Source organism: Oncorhynchus gorbuscha, unplaced genomic scaffold, assembly GCF_021184085.1.
Source record: "Oncorhynchus gorbuscha isolate QuinsamMale2020 ecotype Even-year unplaced genomic scaffold, OgorEven_v1.0 Un_scaffold_1398, whole genome shotgun sequence".
Lineage (NCBI taxonomy): Eukaryota > Metazoa > Chordata > Actinopteri > Salmoniformes > Salmonidae > Oncorhynchus > Oncorhynchus gorbuscha.
In genome coordinates, this window is record NW_025744667.1 from 50485 (window position 1) to 65603 (window position 15119).

The 15119-nt window shown below is 38.9% G+C and overlaps 1 protein-coding gene across 2 annotated transcripts; it reads left to right on the forward strand.

The window, feature by feature from the left end:
• Positions 1-1144: 1144 nt before the first annotated feature.
• LOC124016986 (protein odd-skipped-related 2) lies at positions 1145-6868 on the forward strand. 2 transcript variants are annotated; one of them, XM_046332316.1, is made up of 4 exons: positions 1145-1437; positions 4191-4902; positions 5342-5441; positions 5898-6868. In XM_046332316.1, exons 2-4 carry the CDS (start codon positions 4250-4252, stop codon positions 6078-6080), a joined length of 936 nt encoding a protein of 311 aa, XP_046188272.1. In that variant the 5' UTR covers positions 1145-1437; positions 4191-4249; the 3' UTR covers positions 6081-6868. The 2 variants fall into 2 exon arrangements, with proteins under 2 accessions (XP_046188272.1, XP_046188273.1); XM_046332317.1 differs by having other exon boundaries at positions 1146-1437; positions 5980-6868.
• Positions 6869-15119: the final 8251 nt, after the last annotated feature.

The following is a 15119-nucleotide window of genomic DNA, read 5'->3' on the forward strand; positions in this document are numbered from 1 at the left end:
ACAGAACGTTCGATACTGACTTAATTCAAAACACATTTGTCTTATCATGAAATGTGAAAATCATTATTTGTGGCCAGAGAGAGCCGCGCGTCTTAGACTCGTTCCAGTGGTTTAATTAATGTCAGCTTTCTGTGTATTAGAGCACGATGTAGTTCTAAAAACTAAACTAAATGAGAGCAAACATACAACTCGGCCTGTCTCATTTAGGTTAGAGAATTATTTTGGAAGTAGATGGTAGCCTAATTATTATCTATAGTCCAGGTAATTATATGTTATTAACAGTGTCGTTTTTTTGGGGGTTTTTTTTTTTGTAGAAAATAAAATCCATCGGAAAGGATCTTAGACTTTAATGTAAAATAGACCCGCATATAATATTTCTAAAAATTGTGATCATTTAAATAGACAAGACACTATTCGGTGTTGATAGAATGTAATGGTCGCTATAACCCACTGTTTGGCATTAACAGAAGACTGTAAAAGGCTTGCGGTGGAGGTGTTGCAGGGTAACAGTTGTTTATGTTGACTCTCACGTGTTATTCGGAAGTCGCTGTGTTTCGCGGGTTATTCTGTTCTAGTCTGAGCTAATAGGACAGATGTGGAGGAGAAGAGAAAACAACAGTCATTGAAACACATTGAAAACAGCAGAGTAACGATTGTCTTTGGAATTTCTGTTCTCCGCCGCTGTTTTTTTTTGGGGGGGGGGAGTTTTGTTCGTGCTTTACAGCTCCCAATACATAACCTTTACCACAATTAAATAAAACGATTTATTGTGGTGGCTCATACATGTGCCCTCTATTTACGCAATACGCATGGTTTCTAAACTGTTCATATTAAATCACGTTTTAAATCACCTTAAAAAAAAACGTTCATTGGTTTGAAAATGGATCATGTTTGTCACTCGTGTTATTTCTGTGTTTCCCAAGAAAATGTAAGCATTTACAACAACACAAAAGGTATTAGACTATCTGTATGTGAAGTGTCAGACGCAGGTTGCGGTGAGCTGTGCTCGGTCCCTAGTTGCTATCCAAACACTAATAAACAGAGAAGAACATTGGAGTTGATCAGTACGAGAAGGCGTGGCGGAGGGCGGGCTGAGCACGCCGAGTGCCCCGAGTCCTGAAAAGTGAAGGGACTTGTGCTCTTCAAGCCCACTTACAGCCCAACTCCGAACCGAGCAGAAACAGAGCAGAGAACGGGTCTCTTTTTTTCCCCCCTCCTCCCGAGGACTTATTTGCCCCACTGTGCGCAAAGTATAACGAGTCGCAACAGATCTGGTTCTGCGACGGTATGGCGATGAGACTTACATGGACGAAGTTGGAAAACTTTTGCTGACTTTAAAGTGGAGTTTTTGTCGCCACTCTTATTAAAAGGCATTGTGGATTATTGAAACGCAGCAGAACTAACTGCGGAGTGACCTTTGGCGTCTGTTTATTGGGGGTAAGATTATGTTTCCATGATAGTTGCTCTTTAATAGATTACATTACACTTGTGTTCAAACAGGCAGTGATATTTCATGTCAATGAGATCCCGAGTAGCCTACAAATTGATAGTTCATGACAATGAGATCCCGAGTAGCCTACTAATTGATAGTTCATGTCAATGAGATCCCGAGTAGCCTACTAATTGGTAGTTCAAACGAGGCCATGCTGTCAGAATATACATATTAGTACAGAGTAAAGCTAAGTGTCAAAATACAGAGACTACAGTAATATATAGAATAGCCTATCTCAGGGATCATCAACTAGATTTAGCCGAGGGACGATTTGCTCTTGAGGGGGTGGTCAGCGGTCCAACACATAATTACAAACAATTTGTAGACTGCAAATTGACCGCAAGAACCACAAACGCAAGAACCATAATAATTTCAAACATTTCAAACCTTGCTTACGTTTATATAAGACCACATATATATTTATATTCTGCGTGGGAATAGTTTGGAACACATTTCCAAAATTAAAATCACTCGGAGCTGATTTGCTGTTGTTTAAAAAATTATATATATTTTACGTCAAACAATAAAAAATAAAAAATAAAAAGTTCTAATAAATAAATAGATTGGTGGGCCAAATAAAATCCCAGGGTCGCCAGTTGGGCAACCCAGGCCTATACAACACAACATATATGGCTTGTCATTCAACTATTCCGTAAAGTCTATAGGTTATTGTAAAAACTACAAAATATCCTTATCAACATCCATGTTGACCGGAAGTTTTGTTGCAGCTGCCCATTTCTGACAAATATCCACCTCACCACGACTTTTAAAGACAATCTGTTTATGCCCTTTCATCTCATTGGCCAGTAAAGAGTTGTCCTGTGCTTGTGAACATAAAAGTAGCCTGAGAAACAAGGACCGAACTCTGGCCTTTCTCTGTCCACGTGTGAACGTACAGCTATATAGGTTAACACACAGTAGCCTGTTTTATACAAGTCAATCATCTGTAAATTAATAACCTAGCATTACTGACTGACTTTAACCCGTATCAATCATATTATATAGAATCAACCATTCCATTGACTAAAGTTTAAACTAACGTGGGAAAACAGCTTATATTTGGGTAAAATTCGATTATTGTCGTACTTTTCAGACGAATGCTCAGCGAGGGTTGTCAGTCCTCGCTGGTTTTTATGCGCAGTGGTATGCCGCTACAGTAACTTATAGAAACGTGAAACTCAAAGCACTTTCAACACCTCAAAAACCACACTGCACCCAAAACGGTAGCTGTAAATGGGACGCTCTAAAATATATATTTAGAAATATATTAAATTCATGTTCACACACAGTCTAAAGTTTTTGCATTTTACGCAAGAAGGTGAACATTTTAAATTGTTTTGAGAGGAACACTATTTATTTACACCTCAAAAAAAACCACACGGTCTAAACAAGTATCGTGCGTGGAGAGAGTGACACGGTGAGCTTGTTCGTGGGTTTGGAAAGCATTTAATTTACAACTTGGTGTCATTACACCACTTGGTGCATGTAACCCTCAGTCATTTAACAGTTCCATAATATTACCATACAGTTCTCATAACCTCACACCATATAGCACGTCTAGCCGATGTACACGAGTATTTACAAAGGATGTGCCGCAAATAAAGTATTTCTCCGACGTTGCAAAATGGTGATTATAGATTACAACAACATTCTATAATCGGTTTTGGGACGTAATTTACAACAAAAAGTTAAATCCAGTTTGTAGGCCCATATACGCTTTTTTGTTTTCAGAGATAAACATCGCTCAAAGGCCTTAAACATGACTCCAATAGACTAGAAATGGATTTTACAATAAAAAAGAAAATGTGGGTAAAGTTGATTTTTAGGAGATAAGCAAAATCCCTTGTATATGTTGTTCTCTGTTATAACACAGCTAAAGAGAATAAACGCGTCCGACAACGTGTGGCAAGATCACAAACTCCCACGTCCGTTGACGTAATAATGCATTTAATTAGGCCCTGTGTGTTGTTTACACACGGCATTGGCGAATGTAATGGCAGCGTTAAAAGCAATGAGTTGTTTTAATGTATCGTGGAACATTTCATTAGGAGTGACAGCATGCACAGTCGAGCGCATCGAAAACAAAACGTCTCCAACTTTTTTTTAAACATTTTTTTTGGATGCATAACATATATTTATGTTATTAGAAGGAATAACCATGTGCTCTAGAAAAGAAAAAAATGAACGAAATGTATTTTCACCAGCCAAACATTCAATTTGTAGTACCCACGTCTTTTTACACTTTGTGCGCACACACAAAAAGATATAACTTGAACGCTCTTAACATGTCTCTATAACAACATTCTTTAGGAATCGGTTCGCCTTTAAACGGTGTGCAAATCGTACATCTTGAAGCAAATTAGTGCCTGTCCTTGATTTCCACAATGGAAGGGAAGTATTTAAACACTGAATGTGAGATAATTCAATATCAGCCCTTATTAAGGCCGTTCTCACGACGCTAATCTAATATCAGCCCTTATTAAGGCCGTGCCCACGACGCTTGTAAATGAATTACATGTCGACTAAGGTCAAACGGTTGGAAAAGCTCGAATGGAAAACTATTTGCAGCATTGTGCAAAATACACAGAAATAGCTTGTTTTTACTTGTTTACTTGCAGTATTTTCTAGATCTCTATTGTGCCATATTGTGGGTTGATGATGAACTCATATTCATTTGTATTATTCGTGTCTTTAACAGGACCTTCAACGTGGTAGAGTTGTGCCGAGGCCTTAACCGTGAAGCCTTTCGCCGCCGAGATGGGGAGCAAAGCCCTGCCCGCTCCGATCCCTCTCCACCCGTCTCTACAGCTCACCAACTACTCCTTCCTGCAGGCGGTCAACGCCTTCCCGGCCGCGGTCGACCAGCTCCAGGGACTGTACGGCCTTAGCGCGGTGCAGACCATGCACATGAACCACTGGACACTAGGTTATCCGCACATGCAGGGACTGAGGTCGACTATCACAGAGATGGCTGCCGCTCAGGGCTTAATGGATCCCCGGTTTACCTTCACGGGGCTACCGTTCGCCGCACACCTCTTCCACCCCAAACAGGGCATTACTCACTTTATCCCCGGGCTGCACAAGGACCGACCACCGCGCTTTGACTTTGCCAACCTGGCGATAGCTGCCACCCAGGAGGACCCGCCGAAGGCTGGGGATCTTTCAAAGTTGACAGCGGGGCTCGGAAGCGCGATATCTGAGTTCAACAAACTGTCGCCTGATAGAAAACCCACCCGGGGAAGACTTCCGTCAAAAACGAAAAAGGAATTTATTTGCAAGTTCTGTGGCCGGCATTTCACCAAGTCATACAATCTTCTGATCCACGAGAGGACTCACACAGACGAGCGGCCTTATACCTGTGACATCTGCCACAAGGCCTTCCGAAGACAAGACCACCTGAGAGACCACAGGTAAATAAAGCAGTGCTCTGAATGCTCTGGGATGATAATCGCTGTTGTTTTCTTTGAAAGGGGAAAAAATAGTAGTGGTGTGTACGGAATAGCGTCATGTCATGTTATGCGTTTTATCCATATTCGCGTTTTATCCATATTCATTTGACTTTGTTCACAATTCCAACATTGTAACGCACTGAAGACGTGTTTTTTCCATATGTAGGTATTTTTTGTAATAACTATGTTGCGTGCACTGTGTAGAGTACGACTAGTCCATATTCCGAGAGGGCGCTAAAGCCCTTTTACGCACCAGAACACAGATCAAGTCGCACTACTGGCAGCAGGCACTTCTCAGCATGACTCAACCGCCTTGGAAAAGGCCACAAAGAAGAAATGCAGTTATATATGAAAGGTGTTCCGTTTTAAACCGCGTCTCCTCTTGTCTTCTCATTTCCAGATACATCCACTCCAAGGAAAAGCCCTTCAAATGTCAAGAATGTGGGAAAGGATTTTGTCAGTCTCGAACTTTAGCCGTTCATAAAACATTACATATGCAGGTGAGTCTTCCATCCAAACCTATATCACCTGCCATCGTAAAACCACATTTATTTAACACAAGTTGATACCAATCACCATGTATGTGATTCAGCAAACTATATGAGGCACGAGCTCACATATCTGTGTACTCATGTTATTACACGCGTCATGTCTTACTGCAGACGCTACTGATCAAATCTGGCATCTTTTCTAAAAAAACTAAAAAAATATATATACTTATTTGGATTGCCTGTATGGATAGTGATTGTGTCTCGACTATATTATGTATGGCAATAACTGAATGATTATGATACGCAGTTTAAAGAAATATAGGCTAGCCGTTCATTTTGTCAGGGCACAGCTTACTTTCAGCGCAATGTCAATAACTGATTGAAGATTCATATTATAATACAATACATATATTTAGCTAAATAAACGAAAGGGAATAATCCTTTGCTTGCTTTAAATCTAAACAGGAATCTCCACACAAATGCCCCACATGCGGAAGAACCTTTAATCAAAGAAGTAACCTGAAAACTCACCTTCTCACCCATACAGACATCAAGCCCTACAGCTGTGACCGCTGCGGAAAGGTGTTTCGGCGCAACTGTGACTTGCGACGGCACAGTTTGACGCACACTCCTCATCAGGACTACTAGCCAATCCGAGAAGGCTGATGAACAGCCAAAAACAAAACAAACAAACAGACAAAACAAAACGGACGTTATTAACAGAGGAGACAACAACATCGACGAACGTTTTCATTTTCTTCCATTGAAAGAATATAACAAACTGAACCGTGGACAAGCAATGTTACAACGGAGTGATGAGCAGTACAGCGCGTCAAGTGAAAGCCAAGGAGCCCAGACAGAGACAGACCGCTGCTCCTGCCTCTTCTACCTGTAGAGACAGACCGCTCCTCCTGCCTCTTCTACCTGTAGAGACAGACCGCTCTTCCTGCCTCTTCTACCTGTAGAGACAGACCGCTCCTCCTGCCTCTTCTACCTGTAGAGACAGACCGCTCTTCCTGCCTCTTCTAACTGTAGAGACAGACCGCTCTTCCTGCCTCTTCTACCTGTAGAGACAGACCGCTCTTCTTGCCTCTTCTACCTGTAGAGACAGACCGCTCCTCCTGCCTCTTCTACCTGTAGAGACAGACCGCTCCTCCTGCCTCTTCTACCTGTAGAGACAGACCGCTCTTCCTGCCTCTTCTACCTGTAGAGACAGACCGCTCCTCCTGCCTCTTCTACCTGTAGAGACAGGCCGCTTTTCCTGCCTTTTCTACCTGTAAATATCAAGACTTTTGGAGCCCATGTAAATCATGTATTTTTTTCTATTTTGATGTTTTTGTTGTTCTTGAATTAAAACGTTGTTTTAAAAAAACAACAACCCTAAATGTTTAAAGTATGTTAAATTGTATTTTAGAAATAAAGCAAGTTAAATATTCCCCATTGTTCTTTGCTGCGTAAAAAGGGAAACGTATTAGTCACGAAGTGGTGGAATGAAAAGAGAGGTTAGATCCACCACCTATCGTCTTTAACACAAAAACATACTTCATTGTGTACAAAAGGCTGACAACTTGTTATTTTAACACGCTTTCTGGTGGGAAATAAAGGAGGGATGATGTAGCTTTATAGTAGAATCAAAAACACGGAGCTGGTGCACAACCCAGCGCTGACTAACGGGCGAATAAACGATACGCTATAAAACAAATAAAGAGAGTAATGTATTGTAGTAACTACACGCGCTCCATCTATAAACTCCTAGTAATGTATTGTAGTGACTACACGCGCTCCATCTATAAACTCCTAGTAATGTATTGTAGTGACTACACGCGCTCCATCTATAAACTCCTAGTAATGTATTGTAGTGACTACACGCGCTCCATCTATAAACTACACACGCTCCATCTATAAACTCCAAGTAATGTATTGTAGTAACTACACGCGCTCCATCTATAAACTCCTAGTAATGTATTGTAGTAACTACACGCGCTCCATCTATAAACTCCTAGTAATGTATTGTAGTGACTACACGCGCTCCATCTATAAACTCCTAGTAATGTATTGTAGTAACTACATGCGCTCCATCTATAAACTACACACGCCCCATCTATAAACTCCTAGTAATGTATTGTAGTGACTACACACGCTCCATCTATAAACTCCTAGTAATGTATTGTAGTAACTACACGCGCTCCATCTATAAACTACACGCGCTCCATCTATAAACTCCTAGTAATGTATTGTAGTGACTACACGCGCTCCATCTATAAACTCCTAGTAATGTATTGTAGTGACTACACACGCTCCATCTATAAACTCCTAGTAATGTATTGTAGTAACTACACGCGCTCCATCTATAAACTCCTAGTAATGTATTGTAGTGACTACACGCGCTCCATCTATAAACTCCTAGTAATGTATTGTAGTAACTACACGCGCTCCATCTATAAACTACACACGCTCCATCTATAAACTCCTAGTAATGTATTGTAGTAACTACACGCGCTCCATCTATAAACTCCTAGTAATGTATTGTAGTAACTACACGCGCTCCATCTATAAACTCCTAGTAATGTATTTTAGTAACTTATAGTGAAGAAAATAACATTGCATAAATACAACTATCTTGGCCTAAGCAACATGTAGACCTATTTGAGAATGACTCTGAGTATTACTACAGTAGTATTATTATTGGTGTTACTACCATGGTGTTAGTATTATTACAGTAGTATTACTACAGTAATATTATTACAGTAGTATTGTTACAGTAGTAGTAATACTATAGTAGTAGTATTACAGTAGTATTACTACAGTAGTATTATTACAGTAGTAGTAATACTATAGTAGTAGTATTACAGTAGTATTATTACAGTAGTATTATTACAGTAGTAGTAATACTATAGTAGTAGTATTACAGTAGTATTATTACAGGAGTAGTATTAATAGTAGTAGTATAACAGTAGTATTACAGTAGTATTATTACAGTAGTATTATTACAGTAGTATTATTACAGTAGTAGTAATACTATAGTAGTAGTATTACAGTAGTATTATTACAGGAGTAGTATTACTACAGTAGTATTATTACAGTAGTAGTATTACAGTAGTATTATTACAGTAGTATTATTACAGTAGTATTACTACAGTAGTATTATTACAGTAGTATTATTACAGTAGTAGTAATACTATAGTAGTAGTATTACAGTAGTATTATTACAGTATTATTGTTGGTGTTACTGTCATGGTGTGATTAGTAATAGAGTATATTCTAATTATAATATGATCCTATCTATATGACAGCTGACAGAGGCTCATTAAGCCGTTCCATTAGCAGCATTAGCAGCATTAGCAGCAGGGCAACACGTCATATATGATATCTTTATCTCCACCATGGCCTCTGATCGCTATTATACATTTAAGAAGCTGCAAAGTGGGCCCACAGTGGCACGAGGACACGCACAATTACACACAAGGTTAATTTTAAAAATTGATTTTATTTATTTAACCTTTATTTAACTAGGCAAGTCCGTTAAGAACAAATTCTTATTTACAATGACGGTTCCCAACACATTTTTCATGCAAAATTAAATACATTTGTTTGGAAAACATGTATTATTATAATTATTGTTATTATTATTGTTATAATTATTATTATTAGGATATTGCTATTACACTACTATATAATTGTTACGTTTTACTAGTCGCCTATCGCCTACTGGTATTCAGTTGTAGTATGTCGGCCTGATATAATCTTGATTTTCTTAATCGTCTATTTTCATATTGTTCCAGATCAAGACAATGGTTGAATGTCTTTCCACCAATCAGTAAAGAGACAACATATTTGATCAAGTGTAGACGCAAATAATAATGAATAACGTGTCAACTCTTGGAAACGAAATGCGTAAAGCCTCCAAAGATTTTGTAATTTTCTAGAAAACATATTTTTTTGTTTCCACGTTCAAGTGCTCCGGTAAAAACAAGCGTGAGGAAATATAGTGTTATCTCTCTCTGTCTCTCTCTCTCTGTCTCTCTCTCTCTCTCTCTCTCTCTCTCTGTCTCTCTCTCTGTCTCTCTCTCTCTCTCTCTCTCTCTCTCTCTCTCTCTCTCTGTCTCTCTCTCTCTCTCTCTGTCTCTCTCTGACTCTCTCTCTCTCTCTCTCTGTCTCTCTCTCTCTCTCTCTCTCTGTCTCTCTCTCTGTCTCTCTCTGTCTCTCTCTCTCTCTCTGTCTCTGTCTCTCTCTGACTCGCTCTCTCTCTCTGTCTCTCTGTCTCTCTCTCTGTCTCTCTCTCTCTCTCTGACTCGCTCTCTCTCTGTCTCTCATTGTTAAAATATGTTCATAACAACGTGATCGTTGAATAATAAGAGATAGGGCCTGACTTTTGACCCGGAAGTACTGTTGTAACTCGGTCAAAATGATAGGCCTACCTCCTATTTTCAAATCGAAAGTGTATTGGTCGCGTAGGCCTGCACAGATTTGCAGATGTTATCACAGGTGCAGCTGAAATGCATAGCCTAAAAAAGCAACCGCTTTCGATTGGTGCAGTGAATTGAGCCCCATTCTACAGCGGTGCGACAGCTGACAGAAGTGGTCATATTTTAGAGCCATATAAAAACAATAACGCAACAGCGACAACAATGGAACCCATCGGGACAATAATCAGAAGCATACTACGGATGGAAGACAACCGGTCCTGTAATCCAGGCCTACCTTTACAATTAATCGTGTGTATATTAAATCAGGCATTTCATTGATAGGAAATGCTAACAATAATCGACATTTCAATGATGTAAATTAGAATTATGTGATAGTATTTTTCTATTTGTGTCCTTTAAAAAAAATGATTATAGTGTGTAACCCTTTTGATAACCAGGAAAACAGGACACGTCATTGTCAATTTAATTTAGAATTAACGGAACAAATGACCTACAGTGCTTTTACTCTTAATAATAATAATAATACCATTAAAATATAACAATATTCTTACATTTATTTGTATATTTTTTTAAACAATATTTTAGAAATACATATATGTAATAACAAAACACACATTTCGGATTTAAAAAAAAATACACTTGAATAATTAAAAACACAACAATTAACTATATATTTTTCAAAATAAATATTTAACACAACTAACAAAAAAACATGACGTCTGTAAACACATCGTAATGTCATCATCCGGGTCTGTTCTTTCAAAAAGAAGTTCGATATTCAAAACACACACACACTGAAAGCTCACGTCATAATCAAAAGCTATATTATGACGACTGCTTGGCAACAAGTGTGCTAAAACTAACCCGAGTAACAAACCCCTAAACGCTGTATAAGTGAGTTTGACGTTAAATCTGTGTCCACATTTAAACCTCTTCTATGTATAACTCCGCTCCGAAGCTTTCCCATTTCCAACAGGGAAAATAACCTTTTTGGGAAGGTTAAGCTGTAGCCTGAAACTCCATGGGGAGCCCGAAGATTTAGGGTGAAACTCGAGGAAAGTCGATCTTAAAAGGAACAAATATAGAGCTGTCCGATGTCCTGTCCGTTGACAGGAACGTTCACAACGGGACAGTATTTTCACATATTCTCAGACCTCATTTCTATTGGTATTATAGCCCTTCGTGTTTTGGAGAAATGTGATTGTTTTTAGTCAAACACTTCAACCCAGTGAGCATAGCCTGACTTTATTTGCAGTGACAAAGGGTTTCTAATATTGTGATTGGACATCAAAGGAGCAGCTACATTGACTATTGGCTGAAACCAAATCCTCTCAAAGGAGCAGCTACATTGACTATTGGCTGAAACCAAATCCTCTCTTTAAATAATTTCAGTGCGAGGACACATGTTAGCACTAAACCCACGCCAAGTCAGTGTACACGTCATCGGGGCTAAGCATGGGAACTCACATGTCTAACTGAAGAGTCAAAAGTTACAGTATATTAGGGCCAGGTTTAGGGTTAGGGTTGGAGCCAGGGCTGGGGCCAGGGTTGGGGCCAGGGCTGGGGCCAGGGCTGGGGCCAGGGCTGGGGCCAGGGTTGGGGCCAGGGTTAGGGCTGTGTCCTCACTAGCCTTATCTCACTGAGAGAGGATAACAGCTAAGTGCTCAATAGCCTCACTTACCCCTGACTCTATATATCAACAGGACCTGGCGTTGGACAACCCTAGCTGACACCAGGCCTGTTTATTATGCACCAGACTTTTATTATGGTAATATAACAATAGATACCAGAGACCTTTATTCTGGAATAAATAACAAACTAGACAGGACTATGTTAGTTATACATTTAGTTACATAAAAGGAACATATATTTTATTTTTCATGAAAGAGGCCCAGGTAACCAGCTTGAGGGATGAGCAAGGAGAAATGGAACCGCTCTCAAATTCATAGACAGAACTGTGGATACAAGGATTGACCATCCATGATATCAACATATGATAGATTTAACCAGAGGCTATAATAGTTTGTTTATATTTTCTGTGTTTAGATGTAGTTTTTTTAAACAAAACATTTTATAGAACCTTTGTTTAATGAATTAACTAAACATAGGATTAAAATAAGTTTATAGAACCTTTGTTTAATAAATTAACTAAACATAGGATTAAAATAAGTTTATAGAACCTTTGTTTAATAAATTAACTAAACATAGGATTAAAATAAGTTTATAGAACCTTTGTTTAATAAATTAACTAAACATAGGATTAAAATAAGTTTATAGAACCTTTGTTTAATAAATTAACTAAACATAGGATTAAAATACGTTTATAGAATGTATTCACATCTTATCCAGGTTGTTATGTTACAGCCTAAATTTGAAATGGTAAAAAAAATTAAAAATAAAAATAATTTGTCACTGGCCACTGGCCTACCCACAATACCCCATAATGTCAATGTGGAATTATGCTTTTTGAGATTCTTACAAATTACTAAAAAAGGAAAAGCTGAAATGTCTTGAGTCACTAACTATTAAACCACTTCGTTACGGCTAAATAAGTTCAGGAGTAGCAAGTCACATAATAAGTTGCACGGACTCACTCTGTGTGCAATAATAGTGTTCAACATGATTTTTTTTAAATGACTGCTTCATCGCTGTACCCCACACACATATAATTATCTGTAAGGTACCCTCAGTCGAGCAATGAATTTCCAAAACACAGATTCAACCACAGAGACCAGGGAGGTTTTCCAATGCCTCGGATAGAAGGGCACCGATTGGTAGATGGGTAAAAAAAAGAGCAGACATTGAATATCCCTTTGAGCCTGGTGAAGTTATTAATTACACTTTGGATGGTGTATCAATACACCCAGTCACTACCAAGATACAGGTGTCCTTCCTAACTCAGTAGCCGGAGAGGAAGGAAACCACTCAGGGATTTCAACATGAGGCCAATGGTGACTTTAAAAACAGTTACAGAATTGTATGGCTGTGATAGGAGAAAACTGAGGATGGATCAACAACATTGTAGTTAATCCACAACACTAACCTAATTTACAGATGGAAAAGAAGGAAGTCTGTACAGAATAAAACATATTCCAAAACAAGCACCTTGTTTGCAACAAGGCACTAAAGTAAAACTGCAAACGATGTGGCAATGAACTTTTATGTTTGGGGCAAATCCAACACAACACATTACTGAGTACCACTCTCCAATACAACACATTACTGAGTACCACTCTCCAATACAACACATTACTGAGTACCACTCTACAATACAACACATTACTGAGTACCACTCTCCAATACAACACATTACTGAGTACCACTCTACAATACAACACATTACTGAGTACCACTCTCCAATACAACACATTACTGAGTACCACTCTCCAATACAACACATTACTGAGTACCACTCTACAATACAACACATTACTGAGTACCACTCTCCAATACAACACATTACTGAGTACCACTCTCCAATACAACACATTACTGAGTACCACTCTCCAATACAACACATTACTGAGTACCACTCTCCAATACAACACATTACTGAGTACCACTCTCCAATACAACACATTACTGAGTACTACTCTTCAATACAACACATTACTGAGTACCACTCTCCAATACAACACATTACTGAGTACCACTCTCCAATACAACACATTACTGAGTACTACTCTGCAATACAACACATTACTGAGTACCACTCTCCAATACAACACATTACTGAGTACCACTCTCCAATACAACACATTACTGAGTACCACTCTCCAATACAACACATTACTGAGTACTACTCTCCAATACAACACATTACTGAGTACCACTCTCCAATACAACACATTACTGAGTACCACTCTCCAATACAACACATTACTGAGTACCACTCTCCAATACAACACATTACTGAGTACCACTCTCCAATACAACACATTACTGAGTACCACTCTCCAATACAACACATTACTGAGTACCACTCTCCAATACAACACATTACTGAGTACCACTCTCCAATACAACACATTACTGAGTACCACTCTACAATACAACACATTACTGAGTACCACTCTCCAATACAACACATTACTGAGTACCACTCTACAACACAACACATTACTGAGTACCACTCTCCAATACAACACATTACTGAGTACCACTCTCCAATACAACACATTACTGAGTACCACTCTACAATACAACACATTACTGAGTACCACTCTCCAATACAACACATTACTGAGTACCACTCTCCAATACAACACATTACTGAGTACCACTCTCCAATACAACACATTACTGAGTACCACTCTCCAATACAACACATTACTGAGTACCACTCTCCAATACAACACATTACTGAGTACCACTCTCCAACACAACACATTACTGAGTACCACTCTCCAATACAACACATTACTGAGTACCACTCTACAATACAACACATTACTGAGTACCACTCTCCAATACAACACATTACTGAGTACCACTCTCCAATACAACACATTACTGAGTACCACTCTCCAATACAACACATTACTGAGTACCACTCTCCAATACAACACATTACTGAGTACCACTCTCCAATACAACACATTACTGAGTACCACTCTCCAATACAACACATTACTGAGTACCACTCTCCAATACAACACATTACTGAGTACCACTCTCCAATACAACACATTACTGAGTACCACTCTACAATACAACACATTACTGAGTACCACTCTACAATACAACACATTACTGAGTACTACTCTTCAATACAACACATTACTGAGTACCACTCTCCAATACAACACATTACTGAGTACCACTCTACAATACAACACATTACTGAGTACCACTCTCCAATACAACACATTACTGAGTACCACTCTCCAATACAACACATTACTGAGTACCACTCTCCAATATAACACAACACATTACTGAGTACCACTCTCCAATACAACACATTACTGAGTACCACTCTACAACGCAACACATTACTGAGTACCACTCTACAATACAACACATTACTGAGTACCACTCTCCAATACAACACATTACTGAGTACCACTCTACAACACAACACATTACTGAGTACCACTCTCCAATACAACACATTACTGAGTACCACTCTACAACACAACACATTACTGAGTACCACTCTTTAATACAACACACTACTGAGTACCACTCTCCAATACAACACATTACTGAGTACCACTCTCCAATACAACACATTACTGAGTACCACTCTCCAATACAA

Coding starts and splice junctions, on each gene's coding strand:
- LOC124016986 (XM_046332316.1), top strand. CDS start 4,250: ATGGGGAGCAAAGCCCTGCCCGCTCCGATCCCTCTCCACCCGTCTCTA. Junction 4,903..5,341: donor GACCACCTGAGAGACCACAG/GTAAATAAAGCA, acceptor TCTCATTTCCAG/ATACATCCACTCCAAGGAAA. Junction 5,442..5,897: donor ATAAAACATTACATATGCAG/GTGAGTCTTCCA, acceptor AAATCTAAACAG/GAATCTCCACACAAATGCCC.